This window comes from Anoplolepis gracilipes, chromosome 9, assembly GCF_047496725.1.
Source record: "Anoplolepis gracilipes chromosome 9, ASM4749672v1, whole genome shotgun sequence".
In the NCBI taxonomy this organism is placed as follows: Eukaryota; Metazoa; Arthropoda; class Insecta; order Hymenoptera; family Formicidae; genus Anoplolepis; species Anoplolepis gracilipes.
The window spans coordinates 377,179-397,067 of NC_132978.1; the positions used below are offsets into that span (position 1 = coordinate 377,179).

The 19,889-nt window shown below is 32.3% G+C and overlaps 6 protein-coding genes across 20 annotated transcripts in view; 5 read left to right on the forward strand and 1 right to left on the reverse strand.

The window, feature by feature from the left end:
- Scalloped (TEA domain transcription factor 1 homolog scalloped) overlaps positions 1-5,230 on the forward strand; it is a 160,016-nt gene extending 154,786 nt beyond the window's left edge. For all 14 annotated transcript variants that reach the window (XM_072899240.1, XM_072899236.1, XM_072899242.1 and 11 more), the window contains one exon: positions 17-5,230. In XM_072899240.1, coding sequence (XP_072755341.1) covers positions 17-130 — 114 coding nt within the window. In that variant the 3' untranslated portion in view covers positions 131-5,230. The remainder of the gene's footprint in view (positions 1-16) is intronic.
- A 587-nt stretch (positions 5,231-5,817) lies between these two features.
- LOC140669426 (uncharacterized) lies at positions 5,818-7,285 on the forward strand. Of its 2 annotated transcripts, none has more exons than XM_072899265.1 (3): positions 5,818-5,960; positions 6,128-6,438; positions 6,672-7,285. In XM_072899265.1, exons 2-3 carry the CDS (start codon positions 6,206-6,208, stop codon positions 6,925-6,927), a joined length of 489 nt encoding a protein of 162 aa, XP_072755366.1. In that variant the 5' UTR covers positions 5,818-5,960; positions 6,128-6,205; the 3' UTR covers positions 6,928-7,285. The 2 variants fall into 2 exon arrangements, with proteins under 2 accessions (XP_072755366.1, XP_072755367.1); XM_072899266.1 differs by having other exon boundaries at positions 5,852-5,982.
- A 53-nt stretch (positions 7,286-7,338) lies between these two features.
- Positions 7,339-8,337, forward strand: LOC140669209 (uncharacterized). The gene is made up of 4 exons (XM_072898830.1): positions 7,339-7,552; positions 7,619-7,715; positions 7,849-7,933; positions 8,224-8,337. The coding sequence occupies exons 1-4, from the start codon at positions 7,339-7,341 to the stop codon at positions 8,335-8,337; spliced, it is 510 nt and encodes a 169-aa protein (XP_072754931.1).
- A 264-nt stretch (positions 8,338-8,601) lies between these two features.
- Positions 8,602-11,625, forward strand: LOC140669409 (uncharacterized). The gene is made up of 6 exons (XM_072899228.1): positions 8,602-8,691; positions 8,803-10,125; positions 10,348-10,528; positions 10,693-11,087; positions 11,197-11,407; positions 11,471-11,625. Exons 2-5 carry the CDS (start codon positions 8,954-8,956, stop codon positions 11,366-11,368), a joined length of 1,920 nt encoding a protein of 639 aa, XP_072755329.1. The 5' UTR covers positions 8,602-8,691; positions 8,803-8,953; the 3' UTR covers positions 11,369-11,407; positions 11,471-11,625.
- Positions 11,626-11,833: 208 nt separating this feature from the next.
- On the forward strand, positions 11,834-13,747 carry LOC140669420 (uncharacterized). The gene is made up of 3 exons (XM_072899258.1): positions 11,834-12,219; positions 12,301-12,441; positions 12,520-13,747. Exons 1-3 carry the CDS (start codon positions 11,989-11,991, stop codon positions 13,297-13,299), a joined length of 1,152 nt encoding a protein of 383 aa, XP_072755359.1. The 5' UTR covers positions 11,834-11,988; the 3' UTR covers positions 13,300-13,747.
- Positions 13,748-13,940: 193 nt separating this feature from the next.
- LOC140669410 (protein scabrous) lies at positions 13,941-19,852 on the reverse strand. The gene is made up of 3 exons (XM_072899229.1): positions 18,312-19,852; positions 17,399-17,738; positions 13,941-15,562 (listed from the first exon to the last, which is right to left on the reverse strand). The coding sequence occupies exons 1-3, from the start codon at positions 18,539-18,541 to the stop codon at positions 14,243-14,245; spliced, it is 1,890 nt and encodes a 629-aa protein (XP_072755330.1). The 5' UTR covers positions 18,542-19,852; the 3' UTR covers positions 13,941-14,242.
- Between the last annotated feature and the right edge of the window lie 37 nt (positions 19,853-19,889).

The window sequence follows — 19,889 nt, forward strand, 5'->3', positions numbered from 1 at the left end:
TCTCTTACCTTCTCAGGTTGTCACGAACAGGGATACGCAGGAAACATTATTGTGCACAGCATACGTGTTCGAAGTATCGACGTCTGAACACGGTGCTCAGCATCACATATACAGATTGGTCCAAGACTAGCCTGCTTGAACCTGCTCGCCATGCAGCCATCCACCCCCATCAGTGCCTACCACATAAGATCACATGAAGATCATCCATAAGTATATATACACATAACACAATGACACGATGAAAATATACACACACACACACACACACACACACATCTCAATCGATTTTCTCTATTCTAAAATGCACTCTATCTTTTATTCGTTTTCTCATTCTAAGGCAAATGTAATGTAATATAATGAGGAAGCAGCACAAGAGATAAGAGAAACTTAACTAAAGAAAAACAACTCGTGCAGAATAAAGAAAAATTTAGAATTGAAAAAATCGATTGTGCATTGCGCGCGACATGTTGCGTGAATACGTTGATATGACACAACATGCTTTCACTTAAACAGAAATATTTTCACGTCCACAGTTGGGTGAGTTTCTATGGAAAATATTCGACCGACGATGTTAGAAAAGTCATTGTATAAACAAATGTAAATATTGGGCAATTAATGAGTGTTACATATAGAGTATACATCCTTGAAAAACTGACCTGGATAATTAAATTAAACCATTAGTATGGTATAATTTTGTCTGCACTCAAATATACTCTTGTATACGAATTTTTTAATGATAAATATGTTAATTTTTTAATAAATTTGAATATTATCCAAAGAAAAATTTAGTTGTATTGAAAAATGAGTTTTGCTCAGGAATTAGACATCTCAATCGCTTGCAAACGATTGTGAATGTCAAGGGACAAAGTTAAAGCTGAGAAATTTAATTAAAGATAAGAAACCTAAGTATTAATAGATATATAATAAATATTTTGAATCCTTAAAATTTCATTTTTATCTCCTAGAAATTGCATAACTGTCATAACGCTGCAAAATAAAATAGATAAAATATGTTGCGAACGTTTTCCTTGAAACTCCTTAAAAAGGGCCTTACACATATACACACACACACGCACACGCACACGCGCGTATAATAGAGTACTGGCCAGCCCGAGCTTGAGTTTGATTCAAAGTTTATACTTTTAATAACTTTACGTCTCTAGTATTACGTCTCTAAGTATTTGTGACGTATTGTAAGAAGAAATTCTTGCAGATGCGCTAGAGACAATGTCTTTAAGATATATCGCAGTTATAAATTTTATAATAAAATAGATATAAAAAAATATCGCATATATATTTTATGATCGCGCAATCACACATCATCCATTTAATCGGCGAATTCGTCGAGATTTTAATGAAGAGGATACAATAAATTAAGTTAAAATTGACAATAAATTTTGGTATAAAACTATGTAAAGTGGTATAAGCAATGCAACAAGAGCAAGAAAACAAAGAAACAGACTCTGATCTCGGAAAGGCATGGTACCCCAACATGATTTAGTATTATAGTTTTATTATTAAATTAGACGATAAAGAACCGAGACAAGACATCCACACACAGATATACATATATTATTATGTATAAGAATATATATGTTAAATATTAATGCAATGATTACGATTTACATTGTTATAAATGAACGTGTATAAAGTTATCTAAGTGATTTCTAAGTTTTAAAGAAAACGGAGGTTTGACCGAGAGATATGCCATTATGACATTTTAAGTATCGTTAAATTACGACGTAATTATTACATTATGATTATATTCTTTTGATCAGAATTAGATCAAAAACACACAAGAAAAACGAAACATCGTGCATCAACAATGTATTTCTTTAAGCTTTATTGTAAAAAAATGTTTTTCATACTCACACAAGAATTATTATCACTGTGAAAACTTTTGCTGCAACGACCATTAACCTTCAATGATTGGTCGAAAAAAAAGGATCATGATCATTTTTATATAATTTTAAAATTTGATCTTTTTAAACGCACTTTAATGTGCAAACCCACCCACTCTTATTAGGCAGCGACACACTTTAGGTTAGAGGGATGTGTTTGTATTTCTTATAATCGCCTTATTTTGTATTTTAAGATCATTTTCTATAGTTCTTACTGATGAATGATTTTTTCTTATTTAGTGTACTTTGTTTGTTTTTATCTTTCTACTACACATTTACCAAGCGATATATCAGATTACACCGTTTACAGATAGAAGAATAGGCCACCATCATGGGATATAGCTATGTGATAAGGACTTAGATCTCTCTGAAACCTGACCTTGGCATTTTTCACCAAGAGTGTATTGAAATCTATCTCGAAAAATGTAAGAAGCACACATACGCACGCACACACACACACACACAACATATATATATACACACATACATACATACATACATACATACATACATACATACATACATACATACATACATACATACATACATACATACATACATACATACATACGTACATACATACATACGTACATACGTACATACGTACATACGTACATACGTACATACGTACATACGTACATACGTACATACGTACATACGTACATATATACACATTGGCAATTGTCATAGTGGCATGAAACATTGATATTTGCATACTATATATTATTCTGATTTCAATACAACTCTGCAAATCTCTGTAAGTTAAAAGTATTTTACAGAGCATTGATAAGACCAATGCCTCACACACTGCAAAAATATTTCGTACTTAATAATATAATTTATGTGTTTCTCTCATACATGGACCATAGAAAACTTACATACAGAGATTTTTCATAAATTCAGTGGCAATTGTTTAAACGAGTAGAGGACCATACCCTGCAGTTGACTTTATTTAATCGCATATCTTTCATATAAGATAACTACGTGTATAAAGGCACAGAAAATTTTTACTTATTTTGTAATCCGATCTGTTGTGTGTTCCCGAAACAGAACTTGCCTATCGAGCAGTAAAATATAAGCAAGGAAAGATTGTGTATATTTAAGAAGATAATATTATTTACTGTATTCTTACTTTAATTAACTTTTATGGAACAAGTGGCAATGTATCTTGATCTCTTTTAGTCAGAAATATGTCGCTTTTTATTTGGGGTGAAAAGTGAATTTACTATATGGTTGACTGGAGTAGAAAGGAATTTATATTTAATTGATACGTGAATGTTTTTTTTAACTGGCAGCTTTCATATATCTTTTACTTATTGTTACCGTTTTTTTTCTTTTTTTTTCGTAAACTTAGTGTTCATTTGAAAGTAACTCTCGGAAATAAAAAAAGGGATACAAAAAATAAATAAGAGAGTAACTCTCTCTTTTCTTTACTCTTTAATGATATATCCATTTGTATGATTCTTGAGTGTGATTCTCCATAATATTTTTCTCAAATGAACACTAATAGCTAATAGTAATTCATCTCATATTGTTTTTTTATTACTTATATTCTTTTGACAACATAAATTGTGATTTTTTGCAAAATCGCTTGCATATAAAATTGGAATTGTAACCACGATCACGCTTTATATACTTTTTTCCTCTCTCAATAATATTTTGTTTTAATGTATCTATTGAAAATAAAATATTTTATTTTACAATTTTACAATTTTAGTCATTTCAATAAATACATATAACACATGTAATGTTTTTACAACGTTACATCTCTCTGATGAACAAGACAGCGTCTCGTGGTTACATATCAAGTTGCTTAATTGTATGTATTGTTATTTTCAAAACTGCGCAATATCTTTGGAAGATACTCATAAGATTTTGATCGTGTAGGTTTTTATTTTGTATGAAAATTTAAAAAAAAGAAATGAAATTGAAAAAAAGCACAGACATTAATATTATTGACATTTATGCGTAATAATTTTAAAAGTAAGCGAATTACATTTATAAGAAAAGATTATGAAAATATATATTTATCTATGTCTTCTGTGAAGATAGAAAATAGTACTCTTTCACTCTATATTGATGATATCGAAAATCGAGGCCCGACAAAAAGATACAAAACTATGCAGAAGTAGATTAAGAAAAAGAAGAAAAAGAGATAACTTGCACTGTACACAATATATACGATATGATCGATCGATTGATTCAAATTTGTTAAATATCTTTGTATATATTTACACAAAGACCATGAGAAAATTGTTCAAGTTCCAGCAGTTACATTTCTGTAATAAGTACTCTCGCGAAAGAAAAACTTTTGTTTGCAACTCATTATAAATCCAGTTCCACGCTTCGAAACAGTAAACATGCAAAAATTAATATTTTCATAGAGATTTCTTCTATAAGGTTTCTTACAGACATTTTGATATAGGTGAATAGAGTTTGATCAACTTTCATTATCATATTTAATTCTGTATGTTTATATAACAAGGCAGCACTAAACGTTCAATTACAAAGTGTTATATGTGTATATATTATAAATTATATTTATATACAAAAATTAAGAAACAAAACACTTATTCAAATTGTGGATAATATATTTTATTTGTCTATTTATACATATACATATATTATATTAAGTATACATTTTTGATTAACAATAAGAGAAATATGTACTTCTTATTTTATGAAATATATTTTTCATAATTTTTTTATTATAATCAAAAATCATATACAGGAGTTGCCATTTTTATAAAAATGTTCAAATATATCAAAAACATCGCGTTTTTAAAGAAAACTACATTTCAGCATATTTAAAAAAATGGGACACTGTATATATGTATTTAACAATTTATAATTAATAATTTTATTTCTTAACATTTTGATCGATAAATATTATGAAAAAGCAAAACAAACTTTTAATTATGTTTTAAACAATATATTTCTTTTATCTCTATGAAGATATTAACTACAAAAATAATTGGTCATAACTAATTCGAAAAATTAGAGGAATTGCATCTTTTAAATTTGAAATTCTTGTATTTATTCATATCCTGGAACTGCCATATCAAAGAATTGAGCTTGATCGTAAAGATGAAATAAAAAATATTGATTGGAGGAAAAAAAAGGAAATAAGATCTACCTGTATATTATCATAAATGAAACGAAATGAGGATCAAAGTAGTTGTTTTAATGATTAAATGAAAATAAATAAAATGATATATCATTAAAATTAGAGGTTTAAAAGTATAATAGAACTCAGTATATATGTACAGTATTTGAAAAACATGTTTATAATTTGTATGGAGAAAATAAATGATTGATATAAAACGGAATTATATTTTTATTACATTTTTGCTGTTTATCACCGCTTAATTTATGTATATACTTTACCTAAGGTTTTCTCCTTCTCTTTCCCTCTCTTGTCTCTCAAAATCAAATACTAAATAAAATATTTTTTCATTATTTAAAATAATAAATATACTTTACTAATATCTTATTTTATAAGTGCAAAAATATGTTATATTAAAATAAATTATATATATATATATATATATATATATATATATATATATATATATATATTTAAAGTGTACTTACGTAACTTTACTTTCAAAACTTTATATTTATTTCTATACATTCAGATCTCTTTAAATTTTGTTTTCTCTACTAATAACTGCGCTCCCGCTTTTGCGCTCTTGCCGCTTGCCGTTTTTTCATGGATATATATGCAGAGAGAAGCCCGAGAGGGGTCATATATATATATATTTCGTACTTGAGATCCACAATTATGGATCTAGCACGGACTCGAACCAATCGATCGTTTTACCGTGGCACTGGAAAGTGGATCTAGTTAGCGCCACTGTACGGCGGGGAAAAAGCGTTCCCTAAAAAACGGCGGCATGACCCCTCGCAGGCTTCTCTCTGCTTATATGTACATATATTGTGTACGTCGTACAGTGTACGTATGTCTTGTACTGTGATATGACATTGAAAATTGATAGTTGAACGACCAGAAACATATGTTTTTGAATCATCGATATTGATAGTCCGCTACACACGAAGGTTATAATAATAAGATATAAATGTAATAATCCCCATATATAATATATAATATTATATACGGAGATTATTTTTTGTACTATTTTCTTTGTTATTCATTATCATTCTTATTCTTTACTCAAAGAATCAATTAAAGTTGTAATTAATTTCAAACAATTGCTTACTTACAGGGTATTTTAATCCCAAGGTGAAAAAGGATAATTTAAGAGAAATATTGGTCTACAATTCTCTTGACAGCGTAATGAAACATGCAAGCTTCATCGTCGGCTCAAACAATTGGCTGTATTGGAAAATGTACAACTGGTTTAACAACTGAACAGTTAGATCAAATTACAGATAATATAAATAAGACTTTATCTCATCCAAAAGGTAGACAAATTTTTGAGAGATACCTCCAACGATGCAATCTTTACAACAGTTTGGAGTGTTTGAAGTTGTATAAAACTTGTTCAGAGTTTATTTCTAAGGAATTGACTCAATCGTAAGTCTCTCACAACTTACACTAATATAAGATTAAAATCATACATTAATACATACATTTGTATATAAAATATAGTATAAAAATATAATTAAATTAAATATTAATAAAGTTTAAGACTAGAGAGATTTTTGCAAAATATACATAGGTATTTACATAAGTAAAAACTATAAATATAAATCAAATATATTTTAAAATTAATTTCATATATCAATATTGATATAAATAATTTACAGACAATCAAAGGGCTCTGATTTAAAATCTTTAACTATAGATGTAACGACAGTGAAGGAAATTGCTGAAGATCTGGATGGTGTGCCACAAATAGATATGGCACTTATGAAACGATTTAATGAGGCCTTAACAAACGAGACTAGAGAAGCATTACTTACTGTATTGGAAGATACCAGAGATCGATCGCGAGATCATTTAAGAAATGTACACCAAAGTTTTAAAAAATATATTTCAAAACCATGTCCATTAACGAAATAACATTATATTACATAAATATGTCCGAATAAGAGTTTTAGATGTTTTGTTACAATATTTGCACTGCGAAAATCTGTGATGTACGTTTTTATTTTTATATATGATGTATGTATCTCCCATTCACATGCGACTTATATAGTACTTACTGCCCAAAGATTTAATATATTTAATATTCACAGAACATTTAGAATAGAAATGTTTAAACGTCAGAAAGTAAAGTTATTAAGACTGCAGGGTTAGATTATAAAGTTACACAGAACACAACGCAATTTACGATAATAAGAGCTTTGAATTATTTAAGATTATTTTTCACAATTATGTAAAATGCAGGAAATCAATAAAACAATATCGCTAACAAGAACGAATCTTCCATGTATCTTTATTTTCTCCTGTCAGTTAAATTACAATTGACAAATGTCGAGCATCACGCATGTAGAAAGTCCTGAAGGAAAATATATTGCGACAATTAATAAAATACGTGATACCGCTAGAAAATTAGAAATAAGTTTAAAATATTCGCGAGATTTAGAAGCTATCCGTTTTCTGCGGTATTCTAGTTTGAAATCTCGCGATAAAATTTTAACGGATGATTTAAGGAAAGCTAAAATACGAAACGAACAGATGTTAAGTAAGTAAAACTTCTAATTTTACTTGCTTTGCTATGTTCTGTTCGAGAGGAAATTTTACTTTTTAGATTTATTTCGACAAAGCGTTACGGACGTTCAACTTGGTTCTATTGATATATTACCAGAAGCTTTAAAGAGACAAGTGCAGAGAACGTGGCATCAAAAGTAATTTCTTCTAATAATATGTATTTTAATTTGTTCTCTTGTATCATTGTTAAATTTTTATGTTATTATAAATTTTTATATTATTATTATATTTTTATATACTTTTACATCTTTATGTTATATTACATTTTAGATATGACACTTTGTTATTGCAAAACGACCGTTTGAAGAAGCAAATTAATTCTATGAATTACAAAATGAAAGAAAAACAGAAAGAGGTTTGTATGTTTAAGTTTTCTTAAATGTCATTGCAAGTATAATTGCAAGTACAACAATACATATAAAATTATCATGAACAGCGAGATATCTTTTTTTTTCACTATAATGTCATATTTTTGTAATATGCCTAATATTATAACTTATGCCAAATTAAACATATTTTTATCACGTCACGTGTCACGATTGACGATCTCATGATTTAAATTAAATCGTAACTCGCACTCGCATGTGTGATATTTTATTGCAAAATATTTCAACGAATGCTTTAAAACTTACATGTGTACTATAGGTTGATACTTTGCAACAGAAATTGCTCAACCTCGCTGGAAACATCATCGTAAACTCTGACGAAAATACTGAAAAAATCTGTAGAAAATGCTGGATACTAACAAATAAAACCTAAGAGTTAAAATATGCATTATATAAGTAATTTATATGACTTAAAATTTAAAACTATCGCAAACCTAAAAAAAAATACTAAAAATTATTTAAAAAATAAAATTTTTTTGTGAGATAAACTATATGACTAATTTAAAAAAAAAATAAATGTTAAACGAATGCACGTTATTAATGTATTAGAACAGAAATGCAATTACGTATAACTTAGGTAAGATTACATCACAATTATAAACTCAGTAAAAAAATAAGACAATTAAGGGGAATTTAGTTACAATCTGATTGCGAAGGTAGACAAAAGATTTATGGCTTCCCTACATGAATAACATGTTTGCCCGTTCGGTGGCATATGCTGCTAACAGTAAGTAATAGAAAGTTCTTCTTATAAATTGTAAGTAACTCAATCACTGTGTGTGTGACTCGAATAATATTATTTTTATAAATATATTCTTAAAAAAGTAATTTTTTTCAGATAACAGTGAAACTTAAAATACTACGTATTTTAAGAAATCAAATTGAAGGCTTTAAATTTTTATTTTATTTTAATTAATGAAATTGATTAAAAGTTATTAATTAATCAATTAAAATTTAAAATTAGTCAATAATTTAAAATCGTAAACAGAATGCAATTTGAAAGATCTAATACAATTATTTTAAATGGACTCAGGCGTCAGAAATTACAGGAATCATTAAGAATTATCTGTGCTTATTTGTTTATTCCATTTATCCTTATCACTTTGAATTTCTTATACATTTATCGCTGTCTGGTCGAAATCGTTTTAAGAATCCAGTTTAAAAATAAGTTTGCTGGTCTCTTGAAAGGCACGGATTATATATGGGCCATTGAAGATACTTCTTTATCCGTTATTAATATCTTAATGATCCTAGAGAAGGTCAAGCAAAACTCGGAAACAATTTTTCTGGAAGATTTCAAGAACCTAGTGAATGATCGCATCGTTTCAAAGGCTGCTGGTACGACGTTTGAAAAATTATTTTATCTCCGAAGTCAAAAGTTTGGTTACTACTTTTGGGAGCGAAACGAAGAGATCGATCTGAAAAATAGGATCAGATGGCTGGAATGCGAAAACGCTGATTGCGATGGATCTTGCGAGGATGTATCTAGTGAATCGTTTAGGAAAAACTTAGGAAGTATATGCAATAAATCGTTGCCCGATGATCACACAGCCGCCTGGGAGATTCTTGTCGGGAAACGTTGTCCAAGATCCAGATCTCGCGTCGAAGAAGGCCGTTTATCTCTGGAAGAGTGCTTCAACACCAATGCTTGTAAGATTCCTATGATATTTCGCGTCCATCATTCTCTGGGCGATGGGGTAGCTCTTCTGAAATTGTTCAAAGCGATTACTGACGAGGACGAAATGAAAATAGAAATCGAAAATACTATCTCGATTAATCCAAATAAAACAAATTTCAAAGACTTTATTTCGCCATTGCGTAATTCGGAGAACAGTCTCTCAAATAAAACAAGAAATTTGAATAAGGAAAGTGTACAATCTTATGAAAAGGATATTCTCGCCATATCTATGCCTTACGTGATACTGTCACGAGTATTGAAAGATTTACGAAGCCATCTTGTTGCATCATTGAAATATTTTAAAACGATCGATTCTATAAAACAGCAACCAAAAATATCCATCAATCATATGTGGTTGAATTTCAAGGATATCTTCTTGAAACAAGTGTACGAGAAAATTGAAAAAATCATGCGACTGATGATGATTATTCTTTCTGCTCCAAAATGTTTGACTGAGCAGGATGCTCGTAGCATGGACGAAAAGTACATATCTGTAATATATCAATGTTCGCATATTCTATAAAAATTAATTTTGCTAAAATTTCTAATTTCAAAACTAAGATAAGATTTTATAAAATAAAATTTCCCAATCAAATTCTATCAATATAAAACTTTTATTCATCATATATGTAATAAAACAAATTCTATATGCAGAATATAAATTGAAACTAAGTTTTATCTTCTAATAAATATATGTTTTTATAGCTCTCTACATGGTCCGCCACAGACAGGTGAAAAAATAGTATCCTACTGGTTAGAGGATGATGTTGATGAATCACAAAAGCTTTTAATGAAAGTCCGCGAAATAAGAAAAAGTACAGGTGCCAGATTTGAAGATGTAGTATTGGCAGCTTTCTCTGCTAGTATACACAAGTATCATTTACGGGTAAATATATGTGTCAGAATTTTTCTAAGTAACACGCAAGTTCAGAAAATATTTAAATCTACCTAAAATTATACTTATGAAAAATTGAGAAAAAAATTGTCAATTTTTACCTAATTAAACGATATTTCTTTCTTTATCACATAAACAATGTTTCATCCTTGCAGATTAATAAACCAGTACCCGATTCATTAACAGCCATTTTACCGTTAAGAATGGCAATGCCTGAAAATATGACGTTGGATAACAATTTTTCAGTTGCTGTTCTACGAATTTGTATTTCCAACGCGAATGGACAAAAGTTCAGCGAGCCAAATCAAAATTCTCAATTTTTTAAACGTCTTCAGGATATCACGAAAGAAAATAATAAACTTAGAAAAAGTTCAGACTTATTAATTAATTTTTGGATCATGAAATATCTATTCGCGATAATACCTGTGAAAATTTTGAAACTATTTCTTTTAAGTCACAGTACGATGGCGTTCAGTAATATGTGTGGACCACAAAGAGTTCATATTCTCAATAATTCCTTGAGTAACATTGCCTTCTGGGTACCAAACAGGTATTGCATCACTGCTCTATCTTTTTATTATAATAAATAAATAAAAACATAAAAATTAATATACTATAGCGATATATAAAAAGATATATAACTTACAATTTATTTTCAGGGATAGAACTGCTCTTGGCTTATCTCTTTTAACTTACGGAGGCAACTTACATTTAAGTTTAATAGCTGATAAATCGATAATAAGTGATGAGAGCTCTTTTACTAAAATTTTAGAAGATACTGTGTACGAAATAGATCATGCATATAATAGTATTATACTGACACGCTTTTGAAATCATCAGATTTTCCAATAGAAACATCCATGGAAATAGGTATATTCTAAGAAATTATTTTAAAAAATTTGATCTAGATTTTTGACATATCAATATTTTTAGGTATTGGTGTGTTCTAAGGAAATATAAGCGACTGTTATTGTGGAAACATTTCATCTTTTTTACACAAATATATTCTTTTATATAAAAAAATATATTTATGTTAAATATATAAATTATTAATATGGTTAAATGTACAATAAAAGTAATCAAATTAAAAAAAATCTATATATATATATGCTTATGCCCAGTGAGAAAGAATCTATCGAGTCGACATCGAATTGATGTAAATCGCATCGATTCGATATCAAATTTATTTCGATTTGATGATCATTTCTCACTGGGTGATATTCACTTTTCACTTACAAGTATAGATCCTTTTTTAACCTCTAAATTTTCTAACTTTCGCTATATGTTACATTACATTTAACGACATAATATCTTCTTTAAAGAGATGCACAATAGTTTTAAATATATTATTCTCTTGCTTTATATAAACGCTTTACATATTTGTCGAATGACAGTTTTTTTTCGTTAGAATTTCTCCGCAAACTGAATCTAACCTAAAAGATTGTTTACTGATGCAGACCTTAAGATGGTCTTGTCAGAAGACAGTTATATCAATATTCAACAATACAGAAAAATTTCTCTCGAATTCGCCGGGAATTTATGAGAAAGACAGTATGCAAAAAGTATGTAGATTATGTCTTCAACCGGAGCAACGCGACGTGACACCCTTGTTCTGTGATAATGTCAACGACGGCGAATGTCAACAATTGAGGTTACAGATCGCGGATTTGTGTTCCATCGTGGTGAGTAATTATTTACGTTGTATAATCTGATAAAGTGAAAGAAAAGGTGTTTTACATAAAAGCCATTTTTTTCTCTATTAGATATTGCAAGATGATGACTTACCCAAGTTCATATGTTGTAAATGCAAAGTCAGATTACAGGATGCTCATGAGTTTGTAAATCTTTGTAAAAACTCCAACGACAAACTGCATGAATATTATGAGAAGGATAAACATTGCCAGGTAAGTGGAGAAAATATTATTTGTTGATAAACAAAATCTCCAACTTTCCAATTAAATTTAGAATGCTTATATATTCAGCTCAGGGAAGTAATATCACCGAAAGAACAAGCCAACAAGCCAAAAGGAAGAAAAGGTAAATACACCAGTAGGTCTTCCACAAAAAAATCTTTAACAGCATATTCAGAAACTGCCATAAGCTCAGAAACGTATAATACGTTATCTCAGAATACACTTAATTTGAAAGAGACAGCAAACTCGGAGCCTGAAGATAACGATGAGAGCAATCTTGATTTTAAGATCCGAGAAACGTCTTCGAACGAACGTGTTACACTTGATACAAATGTTCACTGTACTGAAGTGTCAAGTGATAATGAAATAAAACAGTATCTCTGCGACATCTGTAGTAAAAATTTCCTCTCGAAGACCGGATTACGATTACATCTTAAATCACATTATGGCATTAAACCGCACATCTGTCAATACTGTGGCAAGAGCTTCGTTATTCCAAGTTACAAGAAGAGACATGAGAAGATCCATGCAGGCGATAAGCATTTTATCTGTCACATCTGTAGCATTGCCTTCGCGTCCCCGAACGGGCTGAAGTATCATTTAAGGACTCACACGGGCGAGGCAAACTATCATTGCGACACTTGCGGCAAATCCTTCATCCGGTACAAGTATCTGAAAGACCACACTTTTACTCACACCGGAGAAAAACCATATGTTTGCAAACTGTGCGGTTCCGCCTACGGTAACTCTGGCAGCCTGTTTGTGCACGAGAAGAAATGCAAATCGCAGCAGGTTCTCGATTCCCAAAGAGACACCTCGAAAACGGTCGCAGTGACAATAATAGTTTGATGTGAATTATGCATTAAAATTTTGTATATATCTCATCATGATTAACAATCTAATGTTCTGTTTTCTTTATAGTTTTGTAAGCAATATAAAATAAGAAAATTGATATAATCTAATTGTAAGAGTACCATAAAGCTGATTCAAATTAATACATTTTTTTAAATCTTATACAAATATTTTTTTTGTAACTCCAATATAAATTTCTCTTAGTTGCGCAATGAGTTACTTCTTCAAATATGTATTCAGCATATAATAATACGTCTGTGTACAAATATAAAGTCCGAATTCTGCGTGTGAAAACTGTGAAAGGATATAACAGTTTATTATTAAACTGAAAAGGTTCCGCCTCCAACAGCTGACGTTCCTCTTCAATAACGCTAGATAGAAAAATAATACTATTATAGCATATGTCTTGTATATAAAAGCAATAAAAATTGTTTTAAATATTAAATATTATTATTATATTACATTAATAGTTATAAATATTATTATTAAATATAATATTTAAATAGTATTTTTTTAAATATATATTTAATTATATATTTATAATATAATTAATATATAATGTGAGTTGATTAACTATGAAAATATTGTCTTTTTTCATTATGTGTGTGTAATTTTTGTGTTTTAATACAATGACTTATTTAGAGGGTAAAATTAATGGCTTTTTATTGGCTTTTTCTATTATTATACATATGATAAGTAATATATGTTCTTTCCACGTTTACAACGTTTACTCTATCGTGCATAACTGTACACTATATTTACATTAAAGTCTTTAAATTATACTTAATTCTTTGGTATTACAATGTTTTCTCGTTAACTGACTGCAAGATGCGTAACTGAAATCGCACATAATAATTTTTAATTTTATCAAAGTTCTTATCCGTATTTAATTCTGCTGATTCAATAGGAATAATTTCATTCGTTTAACGTTTCAAGATCGTCAACAATTCTGCTTTCGTCGCACCGACATTTCAGAAGATGCAACCGCCATCCACTCGTTAGTAGTCGATTGGAACCACGTCAGACCCAAAGAATATCTGCCATTGAGATTGGCGTGTTGGCAATGACTGAACCACCATCCACCTCGATAATTGGCCGCGCAGTCGGTGGTGCTGATGTCCATATCACGATCCTTAGCACTGAACGCCATGCCATCCTGATAAGACAGCGCATCGGTCGCATTGCCCGAGTAACCGGACACATGGAGCCGATAACCGGTTTCCTCGGAGTCGACCGTGAAATGCTCGTACTCAGCGTGCCAGTGCACGCCATAGGTATCGATCAGATCGACTCGTAACCTACTACAATTGTCACGGGTGAGCCGATGCAATGCTTCATTGCCTAACCAGAATTCGCTGACCGGTGAACCAAAGCCGACCGAGTACTCGTTCCAAGTGCGATCAAAGTCGACCGCACCGTCAATCCTGCGAGCCACAACAATCCAACCGGCGCGGCAGGAGGCCAGTAAAGGTGTTCCGGGACCAGGCGCTAATAGAGTTAAACCGTCGCGTTCTTCACAGTTGCCCGGGAGAGAATCTACCATGAGACGGTACTGATCCTCTACTTGTTCCAACTCGTGTGTGACATTTACCGCCTTAGCCAAGTTGCGGGAGAGATCTAGCCGGCTGAGGGTCTCATTCAAGGCGTCCAGACTTTTCCGTTGCATATCGCTCCTTTCTTGCAGTTGCGACGCGCTTACGCTCAACGCCTGAACCGCACGCCGAAGATTACCAAGCTCCTCTCTGGTCAATGACAGTTCGGCCGCCTTTCGCGCCGCGTTTATCCCTAATTTCGCCAGCTCTCGTTTCACCTCGGAACGATTTGTGTAGACAGCTTCCTCGAGCAGTCGGACCGAGTCGTACAGTCGCACCACCGACTCGTCCAGTTCATTCATCGACGCCAGATCCTGGCTGGTATTGAACACCTTCTTCGAAAGCTCCGCCTGTGTCAACTCGAGGCTCTTCACTCGTTCCTCTAGATTTTCGCGGTCTTCGTACACAACTCGCTTTTCGATCATCGCTCGCTTTCGCGCCACTATAGAAATCTTCCGTTCGACGTTCCGCAAACGTTCCTCGAAGCGTGCGCGATGAGTCAAGGCGTGGAAATAGCTACGTTTTCGAGCCGACGTAATTTCGTGCAGTCTGTTCACTTCATTACGAAAGAGATCGGCTTTGTCGTGATGTTCCGACTTCTGCGGATCTTGAACGGGAAGCGTGGACTCGCATTTCAAGGACTTCAGTTCTATCTGCACCGTGCTTAACTGAAAAAGAAAGTTCACATTTTGTATAAAGAACCAGAACATTGATTCGTGATATTATTTTCTAATTTTGAGATTTTTTTTTTAAACAAGACATATGGTAATTAAAAAATAGCCATACAATTTTTTAAATGTAAATAATTAAATCTGAATAGTAAAACCATTATTAATCTTATCCGACTTCATAAAAAATTTTTTCGTTTCGCAAAATAAATTCTAACTGATTCTTTTTACTCCACCGACTTTTTACAGGCAGTCCTTAATAATGTAGTGTGTGTATCTATACATGTACAATACACACGCTTTTATGGAATGCGTGAGAGTAGGTCCACAGCTGTCGACTCGTGTGGCTGCGGTCGCCAGCGTGTGTCAAATACCACAGACACAAGGTTTACCGATCAAGACTCATATGTGGGATCAAGATCGAATTTATAAACGCGTACAAAAATATTATTATAAAAAATGATTGAAATTCTCTCATTAATTAATATATAAAAACATTTAAAGAAATCAGAGAAAGTTATTAATTTTACAAGTTATTATTCCTTTGTCTCTTATTTAATATATAAATATATTATATTTAGTATACATATTTATATTTTCTATTTACATTTTATATTTATATTATATTAGTGCTCCACCAATACCGTTACTTTTACTTAGAAGCAAAATACTCTAAAAATCTAACAATATAATATTCCAGTAAATCTTTGTCAGATTGTAAAGTAATTTCAGGCGGAAAATCACGGATTAAATTTTAATTTGTCGATTTATAACACGATTATTCTGCCCGATAACCCACTCATTCTTTGAATTTTATTCTTACATTTTATATTACGTTTAACTTCTTGTGACGGTAGAGAGTCGAGGCGCAAGGGGCGGGAAGTATTTAAGAGGGGAATTGGGGGAGCCGCAGGCCTGAGGGGCACATACGTGCGGTCCAGGCCCAAAGGCCCGTTGCGCGGGCGGGGCAGGAGGAAGGGACGAGGAGGAGGAGGAGAAGCAGCTGCCAAGCGGCAAAACGAGAAACAGGAACCAAGCAGCTGGCCGCCCCGCGCAAAGCGCAGGTGCACCGACCACGCATCCCCCTTTCTTCTTCCTGCCGTAAATACTAAATGGTAGCGGCAGCCGTTATCTACACGGACGCCCGTTGTTGGCGCGCGAGCGAGCGCATGCCGGGCCCTTCGGCCTTCGGCCCTTCGATGTGTACGTATATGCGTATGTACACGCGGTGGATACATTCGCCGCTCGCCGTCACCACGAAATCGATCTCGAGACGTTGCGAGCGAAAAAAATCGGCTATAGTCATTGAGCGGCACGCGCGCATCTAGGAATCCCGACAGAATCGCCGATGGCGGTATCAAAGATATATATATATATATATATATATATATATATATATATATGTACCGTATACACATACTTTGTATAAGATATTCATTCTTATGTTTGTGTGTGTGTGTAAAAGAGAAAATAAAATTTGATTTGTAGATATAATTATCTTAAAATTTTTATATAAATATCGTAAAAATATATTAAAATTAATCTTAAATATTTAGCGATATATATATATATATATATATATATATATATATATATATATATATGTATTAATTAGAGTAAAATTTCAAATTGAAATAAAAGTTCTATTTTCGCGAGGGATAGTTGCGAATTGAAAATTTAATCCAGTTTTCCGAAATATTCGAGTAATTTTTTTTTCATTCCACATTATTCGATTTTTAGCTCCGTGGCAAATTGGTATCACCTGCCGCTGTGAGTTTTGTTTCTTTTTTTGATATTAATCTTATTCCAACATTTGTGCGAAAAAAACCAACTTACCTGACTACTGACATCTGCGCAGGAGCGAGACAGGAGACTGGCGCGTTCCTTGGTTGCAGCAATGTCGAGCCTGATGGTACCAAGGATAGCCTCGATCTTGGTGATTCTGCCACCGAGATCGCGTATACTTCTGCCGACTTCGGCGACGTCACCCTTTAGCAAGGTCAATTCGCTCCTCATCCTTGAACGCTCGGCCAACTCCTCGCTGGCGTTCCGCGTCCTGAGCACCTCGGCGACTTCGCTCTGCAGCTCCGTCACGGCACTGCCAAGCCATCTCACCCTCAATCGCTCGTTCTTCGCCTCGTTGCCACTTCCGCCGCGAAGAGCATTTACTTCCTTCCTGCACGTGCAAGGGGATGCCGATTATAATATGCACTCTTGTGGGGTTCTTATCCTTATTATTATCTCTTTTTTTGCATACCAATATATATAAAGGCTGACTGTCGCAATTTTTTTTAAATATAAATACAAATATTAAGTATCTACATTTTTGTATATTTTTATTATAAAAATTATTTTAAATATTATTTAGCACTTTATTATCAATTATCTCCCAATTATTGTTTTCACCTAAATTCAGATAAATTTTATTGTTTTACTATTTATTACAGTCATTACAATTATTTCATAAAAATTGTCAATAATATCTATAAATAAAACAAAAATTTAAAAATATAAAAAATTAAATAATAGGTAATTTTGATGATTTTATATACAAAGTACATAAAAAATCAGCTTTATAAAATAAAAAAAAAAAAAAAAGAGAAAATCCTTAAACTTCAATTAAATTCTATGGCTTCTCGTCAACAGATACCGTAATTTATATACTTGGCAACTTTTAATACGCTCATGTATCACATGTATCATATTACGATACCATAAAAGAAAAAAAAGATGACAAATTGAATCTCACCTGAGTTGTTTTACTTCATTTCTAAGGACGATGAGTTCCGTGTTTTTCTCCATCGATCGCTTCAGACTCTCCTCCAAAGCGTTGTAATCCTGTTGTCGATGCTCCAACAGCGCGGTAACTTGTTCCTGCAATAGCTTGATTGTACTGCTGAGATTCTCATCCGTGCGCGTGCCGGCAATCAACGTGCTCGTGGCGATAATCGCTAACAGTAGCCACAGTATGTTCGCCATCTCCTGAGATTCCTGAATTCTTCGATTCTCTTAAGAATTGTTCAAAATCTTTAAATTTTAATATTTCGCAATCCGTATATTCCCCCTCGAGGGGAGAAACTCTTGTATATTTTTGTTTTATAAATCCTCGAACGAATATTTCTATTTTATGATTCACATTTTCAAATTCTCATCTGAAATCTTGAATTTCTTCGGTGAAAAATTTTTATCACACCTTGTCACCGCTAATTAGCACGATACGAACAGATTTATCGTGATTTATTCAAGGAATCCGATCTATTTTCGTAGAGACTCGTCGAGTTCAATCGAACCGCGTGCGATGCCAGAATTATCGCAGAGCGCTTGAAGCTTGAACGCCTGTCGAAAGTCCACTGGCGCGGCCGAAACGGTGTACGAGTTTTATATCGGCCCTTGGACAAAGGTCCGCTCGGACCCGGTGTGGAGCAGGTGTTCGGCAACACCAGGCCCTCGTCAGGTATATATTGTCTCGCGCGCCGGCCGTCCGTACCCCCACACACCGGCCCCTACCTTGTTTCGTTGTACTCATGTCCTGGCATGAGATCGTAATAGATACGTCGTATAGGATCGTGATGATAAATGCATCGCGCGAGTGCAGGATGCTGGATAATAAGCCCATCTGGCAAATGGGGCGAGATTTCTTGCCAAAAACTTGAGCAATCTTTTTCGCCCGTAAAAATATAAATTATATTTTAAGCGACATTTCTCTCTAGTAATCTTTACAATTTTGTTTCCATTAGAGATATTTTAATTAGTATCACTCAATTTCCGTCCAGTTAAAACTCATCAAAAATTAACTAATTGGATGTTCTTATTCGTAGCTTGGGGGAAACGTAAAAAAAATTAAAAGGCCACTTTCTATATAAAAAAATTTTCAAGTAGTTGCAACTTCCTTAAAAATAATCGGAATAAGATTAATAAAAAGTGTTTCAAAACTTGAAGTTTCTAGTTTTAGAATCTTTAAATAAATTTCAAATCTTTCTACTTGTTACAAAATTGCATTGTTTTTACATTACTTTTTAATGATTATTCTACGGTCATTTTGTCACTAGTTGTAAGCATTTAAAGTCAACAGCTCGATTTTGCTTTAATAACGAATATCTCGGCGAAAATATCATAGAATATTCGTTGAAAAAAAAGAAATTAAAACTAAAACTCTACTCTTTAACATAAAATTAATGCAATCGTGCTAGGATTTTTTTTTAATCCGGTATTCTCTCTTGGACAAACTTTTGAAAAATTTGTTCAATCGGCGGATGTCGCTTTCTTAAAATGTAATTTTGTAATGAATAGAAAAAATTGAAATTTATTTAAAGATTCTAAAACTAGA